Source organism: Pristiophorus japonicus, chromosome 6, assembly GCF_044704955.1.
Source record: "Pristiophorus japonicus isolate sPriJap1 chromosome 6, sPriJap1.hap1, whole genome shotgun sequence".
Lineage (NCBI taxonomy): Eukaryota > Metazoa > Chordata > Chondrichthyes > Pristiophoridae > Pristiophorus > Pristiophorus japonicus.
The window spans coordinates 65,850,834-65,874,434 of record NC_091982.1 but is presented as its reverse complement, the minus strand read 5'-3'; the positions used below and the strand labels follow the sequence as shown (position 1 = coordinate 65,874,434).

At 48.0% G+C, this 23,601-nt stretch overlaps 1 protein-coding gene across 4 annotated transcripts in view; it reads right to left on the bottom strand.

Moving 5' to 3' along the window:
- Nucleotides 1–23,601, bottom strand: part of mcf2a (MCF.2 cell line derived transforming sequence a) — a 199,988-nt gene that overhangs the window by 136,635 nt on the left and 39,752 nt on the right. For all 4 annotated transcript variants that reach the window (XM_070882895.1, XM_070882893.1, XM_070882896.1 and 1 more), the window contains exon 4: nucleotides 4,641–4,731. In XM_070882895.1, coding sequence (XP_070738996.1) covers nucleotides 4,641–4,731 — 91 coding nt within the window. The remainder of the gene's footprint in view (nucleotides 1–4,640; nucleotides 4,732–23,601) is intronic.

The window sequence follows — 23,601 nt, the reverse complement described above, 5'->3', positions numbered from 1 at the left end:
CTGCAAAGATATAAGTAGTTGCATAAGACTAAAAATGGACCTCTGCCAGGCAATCCATTGTTGGCAAGTTGGTTGAGGTTAAGAATGTTGGCCAGGACACTTCAATCACTTTATAAACGGTCACGAGAGGATATATATTAGAAGCACAGGCTAACCCTATCTTCCTGATTGGGTAATTCCCCGAACAATCATCTCCATTCTGGCCAGGAATTGTACGGTCACTATCTACAGCCATATATATTAACCCTGATTTTAACCCAACCCGACCAGAACAGGGTGTGTTGGGGTTACTCGCCCGATTTACACCCCGCTCGACCTTTGGCTTCATTGGAGTTAATGGAGGGTAAAATGGGGTATCCGACCCGAACACTGCCTGTTCTGGCTGAGTGCATGGGGTTAAAATTAACAACTTTCATTTAAATAGCGACTTTAACGTAGTAAAAGGTCCCAAGGCGCTTCAAAGGAGTGTTATCAAAAGCTTGGTCAAAGAATTAGGCATTAAGGAATGTCTTAAAGGAGGAGAGAGAGGAGGAGAATTCCAAAGCTTAGGACTTAGCCAGCTGAAGGCACGGCCGCCAATGGTGGAGCGCTTAAAATTGGGGATATGCAAGGTAACAATATATGTCCAAGTCAGGATGGTGAGGAAGTTGGAAATGACAGTGTTCCCACAACATTGCTGCTCTTTCCTTCTCAATGGTAAAGGTTGCAAGGGAAGTAGCTGCTGTTATTGGTGGGGGGGGAGGGAGGGGAGGAGGCTGGGTTTCCAATTACCCCTCCTCTGGACTCATCATTTGCTTCTTTATTTGTCCCATTACGATCACCTTTTGCCTTGCACTGTCACCTCTGTCATTGAGTCACTCCTGCTTTCCGCCTTAACACAGACCTTCCCTTTTGTTCTTTCCCTGCCGTCTCTTCCCAGCCTCTGAACTTGTTTAAAACGTGTTACATCTCGGACATCATCCAGTTCTGACAAAAGGTCATTGACCTGCAACGTTAACTCTTGTTTCTCTCTCCACAGATGCAGCCTGACCTGCTGAGTATTTCCAGCATTTTCTGTTGTTATTCCAAATATATTTTCTAACAAAAACCTTGGACGACAAATAAACAACAATCAAACACCGAGGTTAAGAACATAAGGAGCAGGAGTAGGCCGTTCGGCCTTTCGAGCCTGCTCCGCCATTTAATAATATCATGGCTGATCATCGACCTCAACTCCACTTTCCCGCCCGATCCCTATATCCCTTAATTCCCATAGTATCCAAACAGCTATCAGTCTCAGCCTTGAATATACTCAACGATTCAGCATCCACAGCTCTCTAGGGTAGAGAATTCCAAAGATTCACAATCCTTTGAGTGAAGACATTTCCCCTCATCTTAGTCCTAAATTGGCCAACCCCTTATTCTGAGACTGTGACCCCTGGTTCTAGATTTTCTAGCCAGAGGAAACATCCTCTCAGCATTTACCCTGTCAAGCCCCTTAAGAATTTTATACATTTCAATGAGATCACCTCTCATTCTTCTAAACTGTATTTGATGTCTTTAAATACACACTGACCTCACTCATCGCTAGCCTTGAGCTACAAACTAACTCTCTGGGTTTGGCAGGGCTGTTTGAATTTCCTGTGACACAAACATCAGCAGGAATGGAAACAGAGCAAACAAGCAGAAGAGGCCATCAGGAAGGTGAAGTGGGAGGGCATGTTGGCCAAATGGGCCTATTGAAGGTGTCTTTATACATAACGCTTGGGCCGTGTGATCTCCTGGGTTGGTTTCCATCACCTGGCGGGGTCGGAGAGGAAAGTTCCAGAGTTGGCCCTGTTTTTTTTTCTTTCTGTTTTGTTGTCTTTCCCAGGAGGCAGAGCTGCGGGGGGTGGGGCGGGGTGGGATGGTAGAGGGGTAGGGAGAATTTAGTCACAATGCTTCGACCATCACGAGTGTGGGGAGGGCTTACTGGACCAGCTGGTCTTGCCCTGCCCATCAATTTTGTAAGTCGGTATAGACCATGACTTGCAAAGCTCTGCTACAGGACAACCAGGTTTGATATAACAATCGATGCCACCTGGGCCAGCAACACTAAGTCAGGCATCTTCTCCCACCAAAGTTAATCTCCTCCTAACAATATATATATCTAACCGCCAAGGAGAACACGCCGCCTTCAGGTCTACCAAAGAATTCGGACCCACCAGACAGCTCGGGAACTAGTGTCAATTATCCACACACGCCTCTGAGTCAGAAGGTTGTGGGTTCAAGTCCCACTCCAGGGACTTGAGCACAAAATCTAGGCTGACACTCCGGTGCAGTAATGAGGGAGTGCTACACTGTCAGAGGTGCCGTCTTTCGGATGAGACGTTAAACCAAGGCCCCATCTGCTCTCTCAGGTGGACGTAAAAGATCCCACGGCACTATTTTGAGGAAGAGCAGGGGAGTTATCCCCGGTGTCCTGGGCCAATATTTAACCTTCAATCAACATCACTAAAAAACAGTTAATCTGGTTATTATCACATTGCTGTATGTGGGAGCTTGCTGTGCGCAAATTGGCTCGCACATTTTCTACATTACAACAGTGACTACACTCGAAAAATTACTTCATTGGCTGTAAAGTGCTTTGGGACGTCTAGTAGGCATAAAAGGCTATATAAATTCAAGTTGTTCGTTCTTTCTTTGGTTAGATTCATAGGGAGCAAACTCTTAGTCCCTCCTCCTCACTCAGTCCGCACATTAAGCAGATTGTCCGCTTAATTGTCCGCGGACAAAAGCAGGAAACTATAGATCAGTTAGCCTAACATCTGTGGTTGGGAAAATGTTGGAGTCCATGATTAAAGAAGCAGTAGCAGGACATTTGGAAAAGCAAAATTGGTCAGGTGAAGTCAGCATGGATTTATGAAAGGGAAGTCATGTTTGACAAATTTGCTGGAATTCTTTGAGTATGTAACGAACAGGGTGGATAAAGGGGAACCAGTGGATGTGGTGTATTTGGACTTCCAGAAGGCATTTGACAAGGTGCCACATAAAACTGCACAAAATAAAAGTTCATGGGGTTGGGGGTAATATATTAGCATGGATAGAAGACAAACAGAAAACAGCGAGTTGGGATAAATGGTTCATTCTCTGGTTGGCAATCAGTAACTAGTGGGGTGCTGCAGGGATCAGTGCTGGGACCCCAACTATTTATAATCTATATTGACGACTTGGAAGAAGGGACTGAGTATAACATAGCCAAGTTTACTGACAATACAAAGATGGGAGGAAGGGCAGTGTGTGAGGAGGACATAAAGAGGCTGCAGGAGAACATAGACAGGCTAAGTGAGTGGGCAAGAATTTGGCAGGTGGAATATAATGTTGGAAAGTGTGAGGTCATGCACTTTGGCAGAAAAAAAATCAAAGAGCAAATTTATATTTAAATGGAGAAAGATTACAAAGTGCTTCAGGACAGCGGGGCCTGGGGGTGCTTGTGCATGAAACACAAAAGGATAGTATGCAGGTACAGCAAGTGATCAGGAAGGCCAATGGAATCTTGGCCTTTATTGCAGAGGGGATGGAGTATAAAAGCAGGGAAGTCTTGTTAGTTGCACAGGGTATTGGTGAGGCCACACCTGGAATACTGCGTTCAGTTTTGGTTTCCATATTTACGAAAGGATATACTTGCTGTGGAGGCAGTTTAGAGAAGGTTTACTAGGTTGATTCTGGGGATGAGGGGGTTGACTTATGAGGAAAGGTTGAGTAGGTTGGACATCTACTCATTGGAATTCAGAAAAATGAGAGGTGATCTTATCAAAATGTATAAGATTATGAGGGGGCTTGACAAGGTGGATGCAGAAAGGCTCTTTCCATTGATGGGGGAGACTAGAACTAGAGGGCATGATCTTAGAATAAGGGGCCGTCCATTTAGAACTGAGATGAGGAGACATTTCTTCTGAGGGTTGTAAATCTTTGGAATTCGCTGCCTGAGAGAGCTGGGAAGCTGGGACATTGAATAAATTTAAGACAGAAATAGACAGTTTCTTAAACGATAAGGGGATAAGGGGTTATGGGGAGTGGGCAGGGAAGTGGAGCTGAGTCTATGATCAGATCAGCCATGATCTTATTGAATGGCGGAACAGGCTCGAGAGGCCTTATGGCCTACTCCTGCTCCTATTTCTTATATTCTTGTGTTCTTAAAAGCCCTCCAGGGAAATTGTTTAAAAGGCTAACTTGCAACAGCTACACCCGAGGATTTTGTTTAGTTAAAGGCGATCATTTCACTTCCAGTCTGGATATTTCACACCAGCTTAGGTTCAGATACAACAACAGCAACACTACAGATGGTCATATATCAGAGATTCGGTCCGAGTTAGATAGATTTTGAAAAATAAATTCAGCCTTGCTACCAAACGAGCATCCAACATCTTATCCCCATCCCTGAGCAACTGATCAATACAGACACAAGGGATAAGAATTTCCAAACATGCAGTCAGTGGTCAATCTGGCCCAGGGAGTGAGAAATGGTATGCTCCACAGTCACATCCTGCAGTAAAGGTCTGGTGGCGGTTTGTTATTAGATAGCACATTAGAAATCATGTTTTTGATCTCTGTAATAAGCACTGAAAGGGTTTTATTAATCACTGAGGCACTGAAGAATAAATGGAAAACAAAATATTCACCGCTATTTGGACGAGAGCTGCTTTGATGGACGGCCATGTATCCAGGCGTCTGTCCAAGATAACAATGAACTTGATTTCAGGTTTGTGCAGACTGTGAGAAAAGAGAGAGAGAGAAAACGTTAAACCAGGTTAGTAACAATTAAAATAAAATGCAGAAAACTACGTGAAATAATGCTCTCAATCATCAGCAAAGTGATGGAAGGTGTCGTTGACAGTGCTATCAAGCGGCACTTACTCACCAATAACCTGCTCACCGATGCTCAGTTTGGCTTCCGCAAGGGCCACTCGGCTCCAGACCTCATTACAGCCTTGGTCCAAACATGGACACAAGAGCTGAATTCCAGAGGTGAGGTGAGAATGACTGCCCTCGACATCAAGGCAGCATTTGACCGAGTGTGGCACCAAGGAGCCCGAGTAAAACTGAAGTCAATGGGAATCGGGGGGGAAACTCTCCACTGGCGGGAGTCAGATTTAGCACAAAGGAAGATGGTTGTGGTGGTTGGAGGTCAATCATCCCAGCCCCATGACATTGCTGCAGGAGTTCCTCAGGGCAGTGTCCTAGGCCCAACCATCTTCAGCTGCTTCATCAATGACCTTCCCTCCATCATAAGGTCAGAAGTGGGGTTGTTCACTGATGATTGGAACTGAACAGTGTGCATTCACAACTCCTCAGATAATGAAGCAGTCCATATCTGCATGCAGCAAGACCTGGACAACATTCAGGCTTGGACTGATCAGTGGCAAGTAACATTCACAACACACAAGTGCCAGGCAATGACCATCTCCAACAAGCGAGAGTCTAACCACCGCTCCTTCACCATCGCCGAATCCCCCACCATCAACATCGTGGGGGTCACCACTGACCAGAAACTTAACTGGACCAGCCACATAAATACTGTGGCAACAAGAGTAGGTCAGAGGCTGGGTATTCTGCGGCAAGTGTCTCACCTCCTGACTCCCCAAAGCCTTTCCACCATCTACAAGGCACAAGTCAGGAGTGTGATGGAATACTCTCCACTTGCCTGGATGAGTGCAGCTCCAACAACACTGAAGAAGCTTGACACCATCCAGGACAAAGCAGCCCACTTGATTGGCACCCCATCCACCACCTTAAACATTCACTCTCTCCACCACTGGCGCACCGTGGTTGCAATGTATACCATCGACAAGATGCAATGCAGAAACTTGCCAAGGCTTCTTCGGCAGCACCTCCCAAACCCGCGACCTCTACCACCTAGAAGGACAAGGGCAGCAGGCTCATGGGAATACCATCACCTCCACGTTCCCCTCCGAGTCACACACCATCCTGACTTGGAAATATATCGCTGTTCCTTCATCGTCGCTGGGTCAGAATCCTGGAACTCCCTCCCTAACAGCACTGTGGGAGCACCTTCACCACGCGGACTGCAGCGGTTCAAGAAGGCGGCTCACCACCACCTTCTCAAGGACAATTAGGGATTGGCAATAAATGTCGGCCTTGCCAGCGATGCTCACATTCCGTGAATGAATAAACAAAAATCGTCCTTCTTGGAAAACTGAGGTGTGATCTCACTGAAAGATACAAGATTCTGATGGGAATTGAGGGTAGATGCTGAGAAGCTGTTTCCCCCGGGCTGGAGAACCAGGGATCCCAGAGCGAGTACGAGCTTCACCTTATGGGCCACATATCAATCCAGCCAAACAACTCAGTCCTATTTCTTATTCTCTAGTTTGCCCTTTTTAAAAAAAAAATTCCCGGGATGTGGGCATCACTGGCAAGGCCAGCATTTATTGCCCATCTCTAGTTGCCCTGAGAAATTTGAATCTTGAACAGCGACTCATCTCACAACTGGGTGGGAAGGAACGAAGGAAAGAAAGAAAGAAAACTTGCATTTCTATAGCACTTTTTACAACCACCAGATGTCTCAAAGCACTTTACAGCCAATGAAGTACTTTTGGAGTGTAGTCACTGTTGTAATGTGGGAAATGCGGCAGCCAATTTGCGCACAGCAAGTTCCCACAAACAACAATGTGATAATGATCAGATAATCTGTTTTTTTTTATATGTTGATTGAGTGATAAATATTGGACACCAGGGATAACTCCCCTGCTCTTCTCCAAAATGGTGCCATGGGATCTTTTAGGTCCAACTGAGAGGACAGACGGGGCCTCGGTTTAACATCTCATCCGAAAGATGGCTCCTCCGACAGTGCAGCGCTCCCTCAGCACTGCACTAGGCGTATCAGCCTAGATTTATGTGCTCAAGTCCCTGGAGTGGGATTTGAACCCACAACCTTCTGACTCAGAGGCGAGAGTGCTGCCCACTGAGCTGCAGCAGAACAAATGAACATCCATTTCTATAGCACCTTTCAAAACCTCAGGACTTCCCAAAGCACTGCACAGCCAGTGAAGGACTTTTGGAGTGCAGTCACGGTTGTAATGTGGGAAACACGCACAGCAAGCTCCCACAAAGAACAAAGTGATACTGAGCAGATAATGTGTTTTAGGTGTTGGTTGAAGGTTAAATATTGACCCCAGGTCAGCAGGGAGTATTCCCCTGTTCTTCTTCAAGACAATGCCATGTGATCTTTTATACCCCCGATGGTTTAACATCTCAACCAACAGACGGCACCTCCAGCAGTGCGGCACTCCCTCAGTACCGAGCTAGCATGTCAGCCTGGTGGGATTTGAACTTGTGACCTGAGTTACGAGACCAACACCACACTCGCCAGATTACTGAACCCTAATAACCCACGGCCCTGGCGGTTTGATAAAAGCTGGGGTTTTTTTGCCTGACTGATGGGTAAATGGGGACTCCAAATTCAGTCGGCATCCGCATCTTGACATCGATAGAAATGAATAGATTTAGACTTCACGGGGCCAAAAACACACGACTGCTCTTGGCCATAACTTCAGCAAGGGTCCATCAGAACCAGCACAAAGTCAGGAGCTGGATAGATGGGTCCCGTCCTGAAGCTGAAGTTCTCCCTCTGGGGGTGGAGCCTCCACTTCCACCTCCCCCACCCCAACCAAATAAGGTAATCAAGCTGCCAAAGGCCTGGTACTTGTGACCCCTCCCTTGACCTTCCACCCTCTCCCAATGAATTTTCTCACCCGATTATTGAATGGGTCAGTGTTTTGAGCGATAAGGGAGTGAAGGGTTATAGAGAGCGGACAGGGAAGTGGAGCTGAGTCGATGATCAGATCAGCCATGATCTTATTGAATGGCGGAGCAGGCTCGAGGGGCCAGGGGGCCTACTCCTGCTCCTATTTCTAATGTTCTTATACATGGCTCTTGAAGTTCCTGACATGGGGCTGAGTTGAAGTCTAAGCCCAGCTGAGTGAATGGCAGCACCACAGAGGGCCGGAAGTCTGAATGGGAGCCTCTTCCACCGTCTGCATTGGGTTTCAGCACAGCAAACTCACTTCAAACACTGAAGTCCACATGAAATGTAAATGTTTGCCATGTATCGATGATCTAATTTTAAGATTGTGGCAAAAGAGGGTACAATTCCAGCCTGACATAGCTTTGTGAGGCCGGCATTTATTGCCTATCTCTAGTTGCCACAAGAAGGTGGGGCAGGCCTTCCTCTTCAACCGCTGGTAGCGGTTTGATACAACGCAGTGTCTCGCTCGGCCACTTCGGAGGGTCGTTAAGTGTCAATCATGTTGGTGTGGGACTGGAGTCACCTATAGGCCCAGACCAGGTAAGGACGGCAGGTTTCCTTCCCTAAAGGAAAAGGTTTACGAGAATGGTTCCAGGGATGAGGGACTTCAGTTACATGGAGAGACTGGGGAAGCTAGGGTTGTTCTCCTTGGAGCAGAGAAGGTTGAGAGGAGATTTAATCAAGGTGTTCAAAATCATGAGGGGTCTGGACAGGGTAGATCGAGAGAAACTGTACCATTGGTGGAAGGGTCGAGAACCAGAGGACACAGATTTAAGGTGATTGGCAGAAGAACCAAAGGCGACATGAGGGAAAACTTTTTTACACAGCGAGTGGTTAGGATCTGGAATGCGCTGCCTGAAAAGGTGGCGGAGGCAGAGTCAATCGCGGCTTTCAAAAGTTGGATAAGTACCTGAAAGAAAAAAAATGTGCAGGACTACGGGGAAAGGGCAGGGACATGGGACTGGCTGACGTGCTCTTGCAGAGAGCCGGCACAGGCTCGACGGGCCAAATGGCCTCCTTCTGTGCTGTAATCATTCTACGATTCTATTCTATGGGCCTGAATTTGGTCAAACTTTAGTTCCGCCCGTTTTTCGACGGTCTTTGGGCGGTGCATGATTTTTTTTACCAGCCGCCATTGCTGGGGCCAACTGGGCATGAGTTTTATCGGTGGGGGCGGCAGACAGCGGGAGTCAGCAGCAGACTCGGGAAACATCCAGCAGAGGCCGTGCACCGTGCATGCACGAAATTTGGATTTTTTTTTTGTAGTTTTTTTTTTGCTTGATGACCTCACTCACTTCTCCCGCGATAGGGGCTAAGGGCTCAGCTGCACATGCACATCAAACCTCGTTACTGACTTGCAGGGGACATGGATTGAGAGAGAGAGAGGCAACAGATTCAGCAGCCATCCACTTTGCAAACCTCTTATGGGTGGTCGGAAAGTTGCCAGGAAATCCAATGCAGGGAGGCTCAGCGAACCCTGGTTTACTGAGGAGAAGCTGGAGGCACTTGTCTCAGAGTTGGAGCGCCGTTACAGAGACCTCACCCGGACGGACGTGGCAAGCCAGCCCCGCCCCAATATAAACGCATTTAGCGGGAGATTAGGGAGGCCGTGTCCGCCGTGGGCACCATGGTTCAAACGAGACTCCCTAAGCAAATGCTTTATGCGGAGCTCCTTCATGGTAAACAAACCAAAGGTGGGCAGCAGAAACGTTACAAGGACACCCTCAAAGCCTCCCTGGTAAAGTGAGACATCACCACCGACACCTGGGAGACCCTGGCCGATGACTGCCCGAGGTGGAGAAAGCGCATCCGGGAGGACGTTGACTCTTCGAGTCTCAACGCAGAGTGTGAAGAGGCCAAGCGCAGGCAGCGGAAGGAGTGCGCGGCAAACCAGCCCCACAGACCCCTTCCCTCGACGAATGTCTGTCCCACCTGTAACGGGGTCAGTGGCTCTCGTAACGGATTGTTCAGCCACCAGAGAACTCACTTTGGGAGTGGAAGCAAGTCTTCCTCGATTCCGAGGGACTGCCTATGATGGTTCGTGAAGGAGACCAGCGCAGGGAGAGATGGAACGATGTGGTAATAGCAGCAAGAGTAAGTAAAGATCTTATTGTTGTACTCCCATACTACTGAAAAAGTATATGTGGCCATTGAGTGTGTGTGAGAGAGAGTGAGAGTGAGAGTGAGAGTGAGAGTGTGAGAGTGAGAGTGAGAGTGAGAGTGAGAGTGAGAGTGAGAGTGAGAGTGAGAGTGAGAGTGAGAGTGAGAGTGAGAGTGAGAGTGAGAGTGTGTGTGTGAGTGTGTGTGAGTGTTGCATCTGAAAACCGATTAAAGCTTGCAACTTTTATTTCTGCCGAGGAAAAGAACAGCCAACAGCCAACACCTCAAAAGCAGTGTGGCATGGCAGGGAAAGGAGCCGACCAGAGGTCATCGAAGTGACCGACACCGAGGAGCGTGCCTTGGCGTTGGTGGGTGACTACCCCCGTGCCACCACACATGGTGGTGTTGATCCCGTGCTAGAGCATGGTAAGCGTATCCGAATTGTTACACTCATGTCATGCAAGGTCATGTAATGTGATGTCAAATGCATTTCGATGTACTGTCTGTCGGCCATTTAGGGTGTGGTGATGTAGCGATGGTAGTCCGTGAAATAAGACTGTGACATGTCACGGAATACATGTCGGCATTACCCCCGCCGCTAAACACTGAAATGTTGTATTGTACTTGCAGATGATGAATCGGACAGCACCGACTCTGGCACGCAAAGACCATGTGCAACATCATCCACGTCGACCTCATCAGGAGCTGTGCCAGCAGCTCCTTTCGCTTACCCCCCCCCCACCCCTCAACATCCCCCATAGCCCCCGCATCCAACTCCACCAGCCACAGAGACGAAGACCTGGAGGAAGGGCAGGGAGAAGGTCCAGTGTTTGTCCCACTTGAGCTCGAGGAGGTGGACGAGGAGGACTCCATCCTCCTGACATGTGTGCCACCCGTGCGCCCGACGTCAGTCTCGGGGTCCGAGTTTGTGGGCTTTGAGTCGGAGGGAGTGTTGTGAAGCGCAGCACCCATGCCGGTAAAGCCACCATGTCGCATCCACCCAGGATGATGCAGCAAGGAAATGATGATGCAGGATGGGTGGCAGTAATGCAGGAAATGGTGCAGCTATCGAGGACGGGCTTTGACCTAGGTTGAGACCTCCTCCAGGCCATGGCTGGAATAGCTGCCAACATCACCGTGTTTGCAGAGCAGCATCGCAACAGTATGTCGCGGCTGATCACCACCTGCAGCGAACCGTCGACTGTCGATGCCATGCGGCAATCGATGGTCTCGGGCCATTGCATGGAACCCCCTCGATGCCATACCAGCCGGGCCGACAGAACCCCAGGATCCGGAGATGCCAGTGTCTTCCATCTTACCGCCTACACTCTCTCCCCGACGAACATGACAGCACACTCCAGGGGCACTCCTGCACCACAGTGCTGGTACCGACGCGGTGAGCGGCAGGGGTGCGGATCGGTTTGGGGATGGCCAACCCATCAAGAGGAGAATGGAGCTCACTTCGGGGGTGGGGGTGGTGGGAGTGGGTAGAAGGTTGGGTGTTGGTGTTGGTGATGTTTGTATATATTGTTGTTGTTTGTATATATTGTTGTTGGTGTTTAAGATTTTTCCATTTGATGCTAAATGTACTGTTTTTTGAAAAACTGTTAAATATTTCACTTGACATGTTTGAATGATCTGCTAATTTTGAATGTTGTACAATTCAACAGAGAGAGATTTTTTAACCACTCTTGAGGTCAGTATCTAACTTTTAGATAATGAGGGGTATGTTCTGAGAAATATACAAGTGTCCTTTAAATGTAATGCAGTGTGATAAATATTTTGCCTTACAATTATGATTGTTAATGGGTCCTGACTTCACGTAATGTAGCTACGACAAGTAAGGATCATCAATCCAGGACGGGTGGGTTTGAATGACAGATAGTTCCAGTGATCGGGGCCCAGGAGAGGCGAGGGCACAGGGGCAGCACGATGCAGCCCACACTGATATGTGTGCGCACTAGGTCCGTGCAGCAGAGCTGGTCTCCAGTCATCTTGGTTAATCTTTGTCACTGGACCAAGACCAAGCTCTGTCAAGCCTGTGTGGTGGCTGGTGTGCAACGGCCACCCCACGGTAAAAAAATCCAAGCACAGGCATCTTCAACCCTTCAGAATGTAGTTTGGGATCTGGAATATTAGGTCCTTCATTGAAACACCCGTGAACTCATCCCTTTTTAGTGTGGAAGCAAGTCATCCTCGATACGAGGGACCGCCTATAATGATGCTGAGTTCCAGAACTTGGAGGCCAGACATTATGGTTGGCCCATTTGAGTGTAGAGTTTTTTTTTTAAGGTAGTAGCTCGCTGAATCCCACCCTTAATGTTACGTTATTCAGTCAAATTATAACACTCATATATATATTTGCATCTTCGGTATTTGAGCAAATGTTCTCATCAGGATCTCATCCTGGCAGCAAAGAGAAATTTACAGGATTTTATTATTGGCTATATAATTTCACATGAGCTCATTACTGCTATAGACTCAAAGGTTGTGACTAAATCTCTTGTGTACGCACTGTGTCAGGACCCTTATAGCACAAGTCCGTAGAGCCTTTACTGTAACTGGGAACTCATGTCCACTTTCTATCCCACACATGCCCTTCAACCGGGCACTTTACCCTCAATGTATCATCTTTTTCTGAGGGTCTAATATTGCTATAGCGATGTAATTCACCTGGGATGTACTGCTCTGGACCGATCTGCGCCATTGTCCCGACCGCCCACTCGAGAGCCAGGTATCACCACCTTGTTCACAATGGTCTTTCTGGCAGGGTAACAGAATCGTACAGGATCCCAAGGACCAAATTTGCGTTTTTGCGGATTTTCCCATGGGGCGGGCAGTATACACTACCGCCGGTGGTATTTCCCTGATGAATTTCCTGCTGGGTGGTAGTTGGGCGGTGGTCGGCGATCCCCGAGTTTTCCCGCAAAAATGTCATTTTGGGGCGATAGCTCGGTGGCTGTGGGCAGTAGTGGGCGCTAGATTGACCAAACACGGGCCCGATGATTCTAAAAGGACATCAATGAACCAGTTGAGTTTTTAATGAAAATCCGGCAGTTTCATGGTCACTGTTACTAAGACCAGCTTCTTATTTTCAGATTTCTTTTCAACAAAATTCAAATTCTCAAACTGTCACAGTGGGATTTGAATTCACATTTTCCGAATTACTGGTCCAGCAACATTCCCACTGCACCATCCTACACACACTTAAACTGTTCCATCTTCAGCTGGACAATCTAGGGCATTGCTTCCTTCAGTTCTCCGACTCGCCTCTCTGCTCCTTACTGTAGAAACATTGCTCAGTCTGGTTCACATGCATCTCCTTGATCACCCCAAGTGCTGCTCTGATCGAGTGGGGGATGCCGTTCACCTGAACCTTCCTTTACATGCTGAGATTCTTCCCTTTCAGAAGCTTAAACCAGCAGCACGCTAAGGACTAACAGAATAGGTCCAACTAAGGAAGGGAATGTGAGTACTTGGTGTGTAATTAGCTGGTAGATTGGTAACTGATCGAGTATTTGCCAACCCAGGAACACTGGCAGCTGGGAACGTCAATATCTCTTCTATCAAGCCTTGCCTAATCATTGTCTTTTTGATCCCAATGCCCTGCCCTTTCTCCATATCGCTTCTTACTACCGAACTAAGTGTCTATCTCCCTTTTAAACACATCTATTGATTCTGCATCAACATCCATTGAGGGCTGTGTGTACCACATTCTCATAACAACTTGAACATAAGAATTAGGAGCAGGAGTCGGCCATTCGGCCCCTAGAGCCTGCTCCACCATTCATTGAGATCATGGCTGATCTTCGAACTCAACTTCATTTTCCTGCACTATGCCCATATCCCTTGATACCCTTAATATCCAAAAATCTATCGATTTCAGCCTTGAATATACTAAAAGACTCAGCATCCGCAGCCCTCTGGGGCAGAGAATTCCAAAGATTCACCACCCTCAGTGAAACAATTCCTACTCATCTCAGCCCTAAATGGCTGACCCCTTATCCTGAGACTGTGACCCCTGGTTCTAGATTCCAGCCCGGGAGAAACATCCTTCCTGCATCTACCCTGTCAAGTCCTGTAAGAATTTTGTGTGTTTCAATGAGATCACCTCTCATTCTTCTTAACTCTAGAGAATATAAGCCCTGTCTACTCAATCTCTCCTCATAGGACAATCCCCCCATCCCAGGAATCAGTCTGGTGAACGTTCGTTGCACTCCCTCAATGGCAAGTATATCCTTCCTTAGGTAAAACTGTACTCATAACCCTTTGTATGCAAAAAATATTTGGGAAAAGATATTTAAACATCTAGTGAACTGAACTTACGTAGAAACATGGAATATAGGTGCAGGAGTAGACCATTCGGCCCTTCGAGGCTGCACCACCATTCAATAAGATCATGGCTGATCATTCACCTCAGTACCCCTTTCCTGCTTTCTCTCCATACCCCTTGATCCCTTTAGCCGTAAGGGCCATATCTAACTCTTCTTGAATATATCCAATGAACTGGCATCAACAACTCTCTGCGGCAGGGAATTCCACAGGTTAACAACTCTCTGCGTGAAGAAGTTTCTCCTCATTTCAGTCCTAAATGGCCTACCGCTTATCCTAAGACTGTGTCCCCTGGTTCTGGACTTCCCCAACATCGGGAACAATCTACCCACATCTAACCTGTCCCGTCCCATCAGAATCTTGTATGTTTCTATGAGATCCCCTCTCATCCTTCTAAACTCCAATGTATAAAGGCCCAGTTGATCCAGTCTCTCCTCATATGTCAGTCCGGCCATCCCGGGAATCAGTCTGGTGAACCGTCGCTGCACTCCCTCAATAGCAAGAACGTACTTCCTCAGATTAGGAGACTAAAATTGAACACAATATTCCAGGTGAGGCCTCACCAAGGCCCTGTACAATTGCAGTAAGACCTCCCTGCTCCTATACTCAAATCCCCTAGCTATGAAGGCCAACATACCATTTGCCTTCTTTATCACCTGTTGCACCTGTATGCCAACTTTCAATGACTGATGAACCATGACACCAGGTCTCGTTGCACCTCCCCTTTTCCTAATCTGCCACCATTCAGATAATATTCTGTCTTTGTGTTTTTGCTCCCAAAGTGGATAATCTCACATTTATCCACATTATACTGCATCTGCCATGCATTTGCCCACTCACCTAACCTGTCTAAGTCACCCTGCAGCCTCTTAGCGTCCCCCTCACAGCTCACACCGCCACCCAGTTTAGTGTTATCTGCAAACTTGGAGATATTACACTCAATTTCTTCATCCAAATCATTGATATATAGTGTAAAGAGCTGGGGTCCCAGCACTAAGCCCTGCGGCACTCCACTATTTACTGCCTGCCATTCTGAAAAGGACCCGTTTATCCCGACTCTCTGCTTCTTGTCTGCCAACCAGTTCTCTATCCACGTCAGGATATTACCCCCAATACCATGTGCTTTGATTTTGTCCAAATCTTGTCCAAATACACCACATCCACTGGTTCTCCCTTGTCCACTCTACTAGTTACATCCTCAAAAAATTCCAGAAGATTTGTCAAGCATGATTCCCCCTTCATAAATCCATACTGACTTGGACCGATCCCGCCACCGCTTTCCAAATGTGCTGCTATTTCATCCTTAATAATTGATTCCAACATTTTCCCCACTACTGATGTCAGGCTAATCGGTCTATAATTACCCGCTTTCTCTCTCCCTCCCTTTTTTAAAAGTGGGGTTACATTAGCTACCCTCCAGCCCATAGGAACTGATCCCAAGTCAATTCTGAATCTCTCCCCACCATTTTTTCCTTCTCAATCTTTTGAATGGATCACTGGTGTCCTTGGTGATGGGGAGTTTGTGTTCTAGATATTTTGGCAGGAGTAGGGTACCACTGGAGTTGGCTTTCCCTACCCCTCTCTGCCAATCACACCTCCCCAGAGGGCTGTGTCTTCGCCGACCCTGGCATTAATGTCACTTAAGAGGATCAATTTGTTGCCCATGGGGACGTGGGACAGGGATGTCTCGAGGTTGGAATAAAAACTCTCTTTAGCCTCATCCGTTGCATCGAGTGTTGCGGCGTACGCACTGATGACTGTGGCGCATTAGTTCCGGGATAGGGTAAAACAAAGAGTCACCCCATAGGGGGAGTCGTGAAGGCAGTCGATGTCAAAACGTCTAAGTTCCCAGGCAACTATGGCGCCAGAGGGACAAATACAAGGCATCATGGCAACACCCTCACTCCAAACACTGGCACCTGCTCGACTATGTCATCGTCCGAGCCAGGGATCGCAAGGATGTGTACATTAGCCATGCCGTGACGGGAGCAGACGACTGCTGGACAGATCACCACCTATCCGATCCATCATCGACATTAACATAGCCCCAAAGCAGAGGGGACATCAGAAGCAGTGCCGCAAAAAAGTTAATGCCGGGGCACTTAAAGACCCAGATAAGAGAGCCCTATATAGCCAGTGCCTCACAGCTAATCTGGCATGCCTTGATGACCCTGAGCTGCTGAATGTCCACAGCGCTTGGTCTGCCCTCCAGGCCTCTATAACCAGTGCCTATAAAGAGACCAGAAAACACCAGGACTGGTTTGATGAAAATGATCAGGAGATCCAAGAACTAATAGATCGCTAGCGCAGAGCATTTCTGAGCCTCAAACAACAACCCAACTCGGGATCAGCAAAGCAACATTACAGACGGCTCAAGGCTGAGGTCCAACAAAAAACCCGGGACCTAAAGAACAGGTGGTGGATGGAGAAAGCACAGGAGATACAGCAGCTGGCCGACAGCCACGATATGCAAGGATTCTTCATTGCAGTCAAGGCCACCAATGGTCCAAACTCCCAAGGCCCCACCTCACTCCTGGCCAAGAACGGGGAAAGACTCATCAAGGACACCGAGGCAGTCAGGGCCTGCTGGAAGGAGCACTTTGAAGATCTCCTCAATCAAGACTCTGTCTTTGACTCGAGTGTTCTTTGACTCCACCCACAGCATGCAACCCGCCACCACCTCAGTGAAACCCCAACATTGCACGAGGTAGGCAAAGCCATAAAACAGCTCAATAATAAGGCTACGGGAGCGGATGGAATCCCTGCTGAGGCACTAAAGTATGGCAGAGAGGCGCTGTTGGCACGGATACATGACCTCATCTCTCACACCTGGAGGGAGGAGAGTATGCTGGGAGATCTCAGAGATGCAGTGATCAGAACATCTTTAAAAAACGGGACAAGTCCGACTGCGGCAACTACAGGGGAATCACCCTGCTATCAGCCACTGGGAAAGTTGTCGCTAGAGTTCCCCTCAACCGTCTTCTCCCTGTGGCCGAGAAGCTCCTCCTGGAGTCACAGTGCGGATTTCGTCCCCTACGGGGAACGACGGACATGATCTTTGCAAAGCGACAGCTGCAGGAAAAATGCAGGGGGCAGCGCCAGCCCTTATACATGGCCTTTTTCCATCTTACAAAGGCCTTTGACACTGTCAACCGCAAGGGTCTATGGACAGTCCTCCTCCGTTTCGGATGTCCCCAAAAGTTTGTCAACATCCTTTGCCTGCTCCACGACGACATGCAGGCCGTGATCCTTACCAATGGATCCATTACAGACCCACTCCACGTCCGGACCGGGGTCAAACAGGGCCGCGTCATCGCCCCAACCCTCTTCTCAATCTTCTCGCTGCCATGCTCCACCTCACAGTCAACAAGCTCCCCGCTGGAGTGGAACTAAACTACAGAACCAGTGGGAAGCTGTTTAACCTACGCTGCCTCCAGGCCAGGTCCAAGATCACCTCAACCTCTGTCATTGAGCTGCAGTATGCGAACGATGCCTGTGTCTGTGCACATTCTGAGGCTGAACTCCAGGATATAGTCAATGTATTCACCAAGGCATATGAAAGCATGGGCCTTACGCTTAACATCCGTAAGACAAAGGTCCTCCACCAGCCTGTCCTCGCCGCATAGCACTGCCCTCCAGTCATCAAGATTCACAGCGTGGCCCTGGACAACGTGAACCATTTCCCATATCTCGGGAGCCTCTTATCAACAAAGACAGACATTGATGCGGAGGTTCAACATCACCTCCAGTGCACCAGTGCAGCTTTCGGCTGCCTGAGGAAAAGAGTGTTTGAAGACCAGGCCCTCAGACCTACCACTAAGTTCATGGTCTACAGGGCTGTAGTAATACCCGCCCTCCTGTATGGATCAGAGGCATGGACGATGTACAGAAGACACCTCAAGTCGCTGGAGATATATCACCAACGATGTCACCAACGAAAGATCCTGCAAATCCCCTAGGAGGACAGGTGCACCTATGTCAGTGTCCTCGACCAGGCCAACATCCCCAGTATTGAAGCACTGACCACACTCAATCAGCTCCGCTGGTCAGGCCACATAGTTCGCATGCCAGACATGAGACTCTCAAAGCAAGTGCTCTACGCGGAGTTCCTTCATGGCAAACGAGCCAAAGGTGGGCAGCGGAAACGTTACAAGGACACCCTGAAAGCCTCCCTAATAAAGTGGGACATCACCACTGACACCTGGAAGTCCATGGCCGATGACTGCCCTAGGTGGAGAAAGTGCATCCGGGAGGGCGCTGAGCTCTTCGAATCTCAACGGCGAGAGCGTGAAGAGGTCAAGCGCAGGCAGTGGAAGGAGCATGCGGCAAACCAGTCCCACCCACCCCTTCCCTCGATGAATGTCTGTCCCACCTGTGACAGTGTCTGTGGCTCTCGTATTGGACTGTTCAGCCACCAAAGAACTCACTTCAGGAGTGGAAGCAAGTCTTCCTCGATTCTAAGGGACTGCCTATATGATATGGTATATGATGGTGTTCTTTAGTTTATCTTTAAATATAACATGGTGTGCTAGATGGTATAACTCTTTTTTCCTGACAAAACAACCCACCATCTTACTCCTGCATCCTGTCCATCTACTTTCACCCCGTAATATCGCCCATTTCTGCGTCTAACTCAGACCCTCTGCCCGAGGGACCTGTGGAGTGTAGAATTATCGCTGAAAGATACCAGCCTCCCAGCCAAAGCCAAAACAAGGTTTGAGAGCTCTGTCACTCATCTAGCCCAATAGCGAGGAGTTATGGATAGTGAAAGGCTACTGTAAACCTCTAACTGCCATCAGCAACCTTCAGGCAAACATGTGTGTTCAGTCTCAGGTACAGCGGGGAAACAGATGGCACTGAATCAGGTGCTGCAATCCACCAATAATTGTCTCCATTTGTCACCTTCATTGATCGCAAGTGTACATTTCACTTCATTGATCGATAGACCATGTTCTACATTATGCCCCTCAGAAACCAGTGCTCAAGGGACAGCTCAAGTCATAATAGATGGCCTCAAATTTACACATTACTGCAAAGTCATGTCAGCCTTAAAATATCTTTACTAGAGAAATGGTGTTGATATCTTTGACGTTTCAATGGAAATGTCTTTTGTGGATAAGAATTTGTTGCTTGCAAGACAAAAAATTACTTCTTATTGCGTGCAACGGATTCTACTTTATAGGGTAGATACAGAGCAACGATTTCCTTTGGTGGGGGAATCAAGAATGAGGGGAATGGTTAAAATCGCAGCTAGGCCATTTAGATGCAAAATCAGTAAACACGTTTTCACAAAGGGTACAGGTTGCACCCCTCCAGTCCGGGACTCTGTAATCCTGAAACATCCGTGGTTCAGCACCAGTCCCGGCCTGGGTGGCGTCCCGGTTCCTCGCACTGTTCAGTGAGGAGCGAGTGCAGACAACAACTAAATGCTGCGCAGTGACCTTCTGCGCTGCGCATGCGCAGAAGGCTTCCGGGTCATTGGTATCGAATGACCAATTCCCTGCGACTGGAATGAATAGATTCGCACACAGAAACCGCACAAATCCAGCTTCGCGGTCGACAACCGGACAGGCACCGCCATCTTGTTTCGGACTGCCTGGAGCGGGGGAGGTGAAGAGACACGACCTTAAACCAGCACGGAGAGAGAGAGAGAGAGAGAGAGAGAGAGAGAGAGAGAGAGAGAGAGAGAGAGACCCGAGTTTCACAGCCTGAGCCGGAGGTGTTCAGGAGTCCAGGCGCTGTCTACAGGTACCGGGAAGCCTTGGCTCGGCGTGACCTCCAGTGGTTCTCTGTTCCGGCACTGGTCAAGTCCTGAGGGTGCCGGACCGGAGAGGTCCAACCTGTAGTAGAAATCTGGAACTCTTTCCCCCTTCCCCCCTCAGAAAGATGTGGATGCTGGGAGACAATTGGAGCTTTCAAGACTAAGATCTTTTGTTGGGTTAGGGCATTGTGGGATATGGAGGAAAGGCAGGTAGATGGAGAGTCGAGGGACAGACCAGCCATGATCCAAGTGAATGGCAGAACAGGCTTGAGGATCTGAATGGTCTCCTCCTCTTCCTATGATCCAATTTTAAGTCACTAACGCCTCTGACCAAATGATAGCATTGTGCTGGGTTCAGAGTTTGCGACTTTGATGTCCCAAAGAACTCTTGAACTGAAAGCCCTGCCATGAATAGCAAACACAAACATTGTAACAAAGCTGATAATGGGTAAGCCATTTAAGACCGAGATGAGGAGAAACTTCTTCACTCAGAGAATTGTGAACCTGTGGAATTCTCTACCACAGAAAGTTGTTGAGGCCAGTTCGTTAGATATATTCAAAAGAGAGTTAGATGTGGCCCTTATGGCTAAAGGGATCAAAGGGTATGGAGAGAAAGCAGGAATGGGATACTGAAGTTGCATGATCAGCCATGATCATATTGAATGGTAGTGCAGGCTCGAAGGGCCGAATGGCCTACTCCTGCACCTATTTTCTATGTTTCTATGGCCCCAAGTTTCGGCCCGCGCCGAAAACGGTGCACCTCGGAGCTGGACGCCTGTCTTCACGCCTAAAAGTGTGCTTAAAAAAAACTCCGAGATTCTCCGGCTCCTCAGAGCTCTAACTCTGCTTGGCGCGGCACGCACTTCTCAGCGGGAGGCGGAGCCAAACACTCGCGCCGATTCTGGAAGTAGTGGGGGGTGGGTCCAATTTAAATGAGCCTTCGTGGTGCTGGCAACCCTGCGCGTGCGCGTTGGAGCGCGCAGCATCAAACAAACATTGGCACTCGGCCATTTTTAAAAAGACTGGAGAAAAAGTGAAGATTTGTTTCTTGGTCCCTTTCAAAGGCTTGTAATTTTAATTTTTGTGATATTTCTGTGTGTGAGGGAGTGCTTTTAGCATCACTGTTGAATAAATCACCTGCTGAAATCAGTGAGTTCAGCTTTTCACTGCTAAATTTGCAGAACCGGTGCTGCATTGGTGCATGCAAATTAAGGACTGTGTGTTTTGAGAAAGAAGAGTGCCAATTCAACTTTGCAATGGATCAACATCCACCAAGAACAAAGAATTTCTTGCATGAGGAAGTAGAGATATTAGTCAACATAATTGAGCAGAGATGGCAGGAGCTAGATACCAGCAACAGAGGTCGCATAAAAGTGCCACCTTAAAGAAATGAAGAAACGCTGGAACCAAGTTGCAGAAGATTACTGCGCAGTGGTGCATACCATGAGATCTGGAAGCCAGTGTAAAAAGAAATGGCACGACCTTGGTCAAGTAGTTAGTGTAAGTAATATTTCCCATTTTTAATTTAATCGTAATTGTAACTTGGCTATCTGTATGTCCCACTTTGCAGACTGACACACTCTAAAAAGTTATATTTTACTCTTTGCAGAAGAAATTGGCCCACAACAAAAGGGAGGCAACTCGGACAGGAGGAATGCCCAATCAGCATCCACTGACACCCTTGGAACAAAGGGTAGCTGCGATGATGAGTCGTACATGGAGAAAAGCAATCGGTGCAGCACAAGCTGGGCCCGCACGCGAGGAAGAGGGTAAGTCCTGAAAATGCATCATGGCCCTTTAAATCAACCTGCTATGTGTGAGAGTACTCATGCCACCCATCCGGCTCCCTCCCTTGCTGTTAAGCATTTGACTGTTCCGATGTATTTTGCAGAACATGATGATGATGATGATGATGATGCTGCTGCTGCCAACCCTGAGGATCCTGAGGGTACAGAACAAGAACCAGTACAACCAGCTGCGGACGAACCAGACTGGATGATGGCAGCGATGACTGAAATGTCTGCAGGGGAGAGCTTCCAATTTAATGTTTATGAGCCCCCATCAAGGGGCATCAGAGTTTCAACCCCTAGCATAGGTCTTGGTTCCACCTTCCATGCTTTCGCTTCCGATGTTGCGGGTCCCAGTGGTGCTATTGGTATAATGCAGCATTCTACAGTCAGTGCACTACCGTCCGAGCCTGCGCCTCCCTCTCGCATAGGTTCTGGTTCCACCTACTATGGTTTTGATTCCGACGCTTCGGGTCCCAGTGTTGCTGCTGATATCATGGAGCAGTTTACACCCATTCGTCCAACATCCCAGCCCACGGCTCGCACTCGAGTGCTGTCATCTGCAACACCGAGCGCCCCACCATCCTAGCCCGAGCCTCTCCCTCTAGTTCTGCCGTCTGCAACACAGAGCATCCCACCATTCCAGCCCGAGCCTCTCCCTCCAGTTCTGCCGTCTGGAACACAGAGCGTCCCACAGTCCCAGCCCGCGCCTCCCTGTGTAGTGGTGCCACAAGGCAGACCCAGGCAGAGGAGAAGGAGATTGGAGACACGCTCTCCTGAGATGCAGCGTGCAACAGATGCGACTCAGGTTGTGGCATTGGGTATGGAGACCAATGAGCTTACCCGATCACTCATCGGTGGCGTCAGTGCAGTGGGTGAAGAGTTGACGGTCCTGACGGGAGAAATAGCAGTAATGACACGGGAACTTAGGGAGGGAATGTCCGAGGGAGTGCAATCGACGGCACAGGTCTTCAGGGAGGGCATGCAAGTGTCGGCACAGGCCGTCAGGGAGGGCCTGGTTGAGGTAGCTGCTGCAATAAGGGCACACAGCCCAGCCAAATGACACCCCCATGAGGAAGTGAACATTCACTGAGATGTGGATGAGACATGGTTGCAGCCTTTCTTTGCTGCTTTTGTTCTTGTTCTTGATGTAGCTGGAGTAGCGTTTTTCAAATTGAAATTGTTTTGTAAGTTTTGTAACTTTACAACTTATAAGGGATCTTATGGTTTTTAAGTGATCTTATAGTGTTAATGCTCTCACATTTTTTTGTATCTTATTTAATTTTGCACCTAAAAAGTGATCCTGAAGTTTAAGTGTTCTTCAGAGTGTAAGATTTTTCACAATTAAACTGTTTTGTAAGTTTTGTAACTTTACAACATATAAGTGATCTCAGGGTTTTCAAGTGATCTTATAGTGTAAATGCTCTCACATTCTGTAAATTATTTAATTTTGCATCTAAAAAGTGATCTTGAAGTGTAAGTGATCTAGAGTGTAAAATTTTTCACATAAAAAGTGTTTTGTAACTTTACAAGTTTTTAAGTGATCTTCAAGAGTCATATTAAAAAGTATAGTTTGATACAACAAATATTTTATTAGAGTGACGTTAACTTTTCAATAAAATCTTTTTTCATTAAAACTGTTTCATGTTCCATTAACACAACACAACGTAGGAACAACTGCAAAGAATAAACATGTCCATACGCAAAAGTGGTCGCAGAGCCCTCAGGCATCAGTAGTTGAAGCGTTCACGGATGAGCTGCTGGCGCAAGGCTCGAGCAATCGTTAAAGGGGCACGATGGACGGCCCTCCTCCGACCTCGTGCTTCGGCATCAGG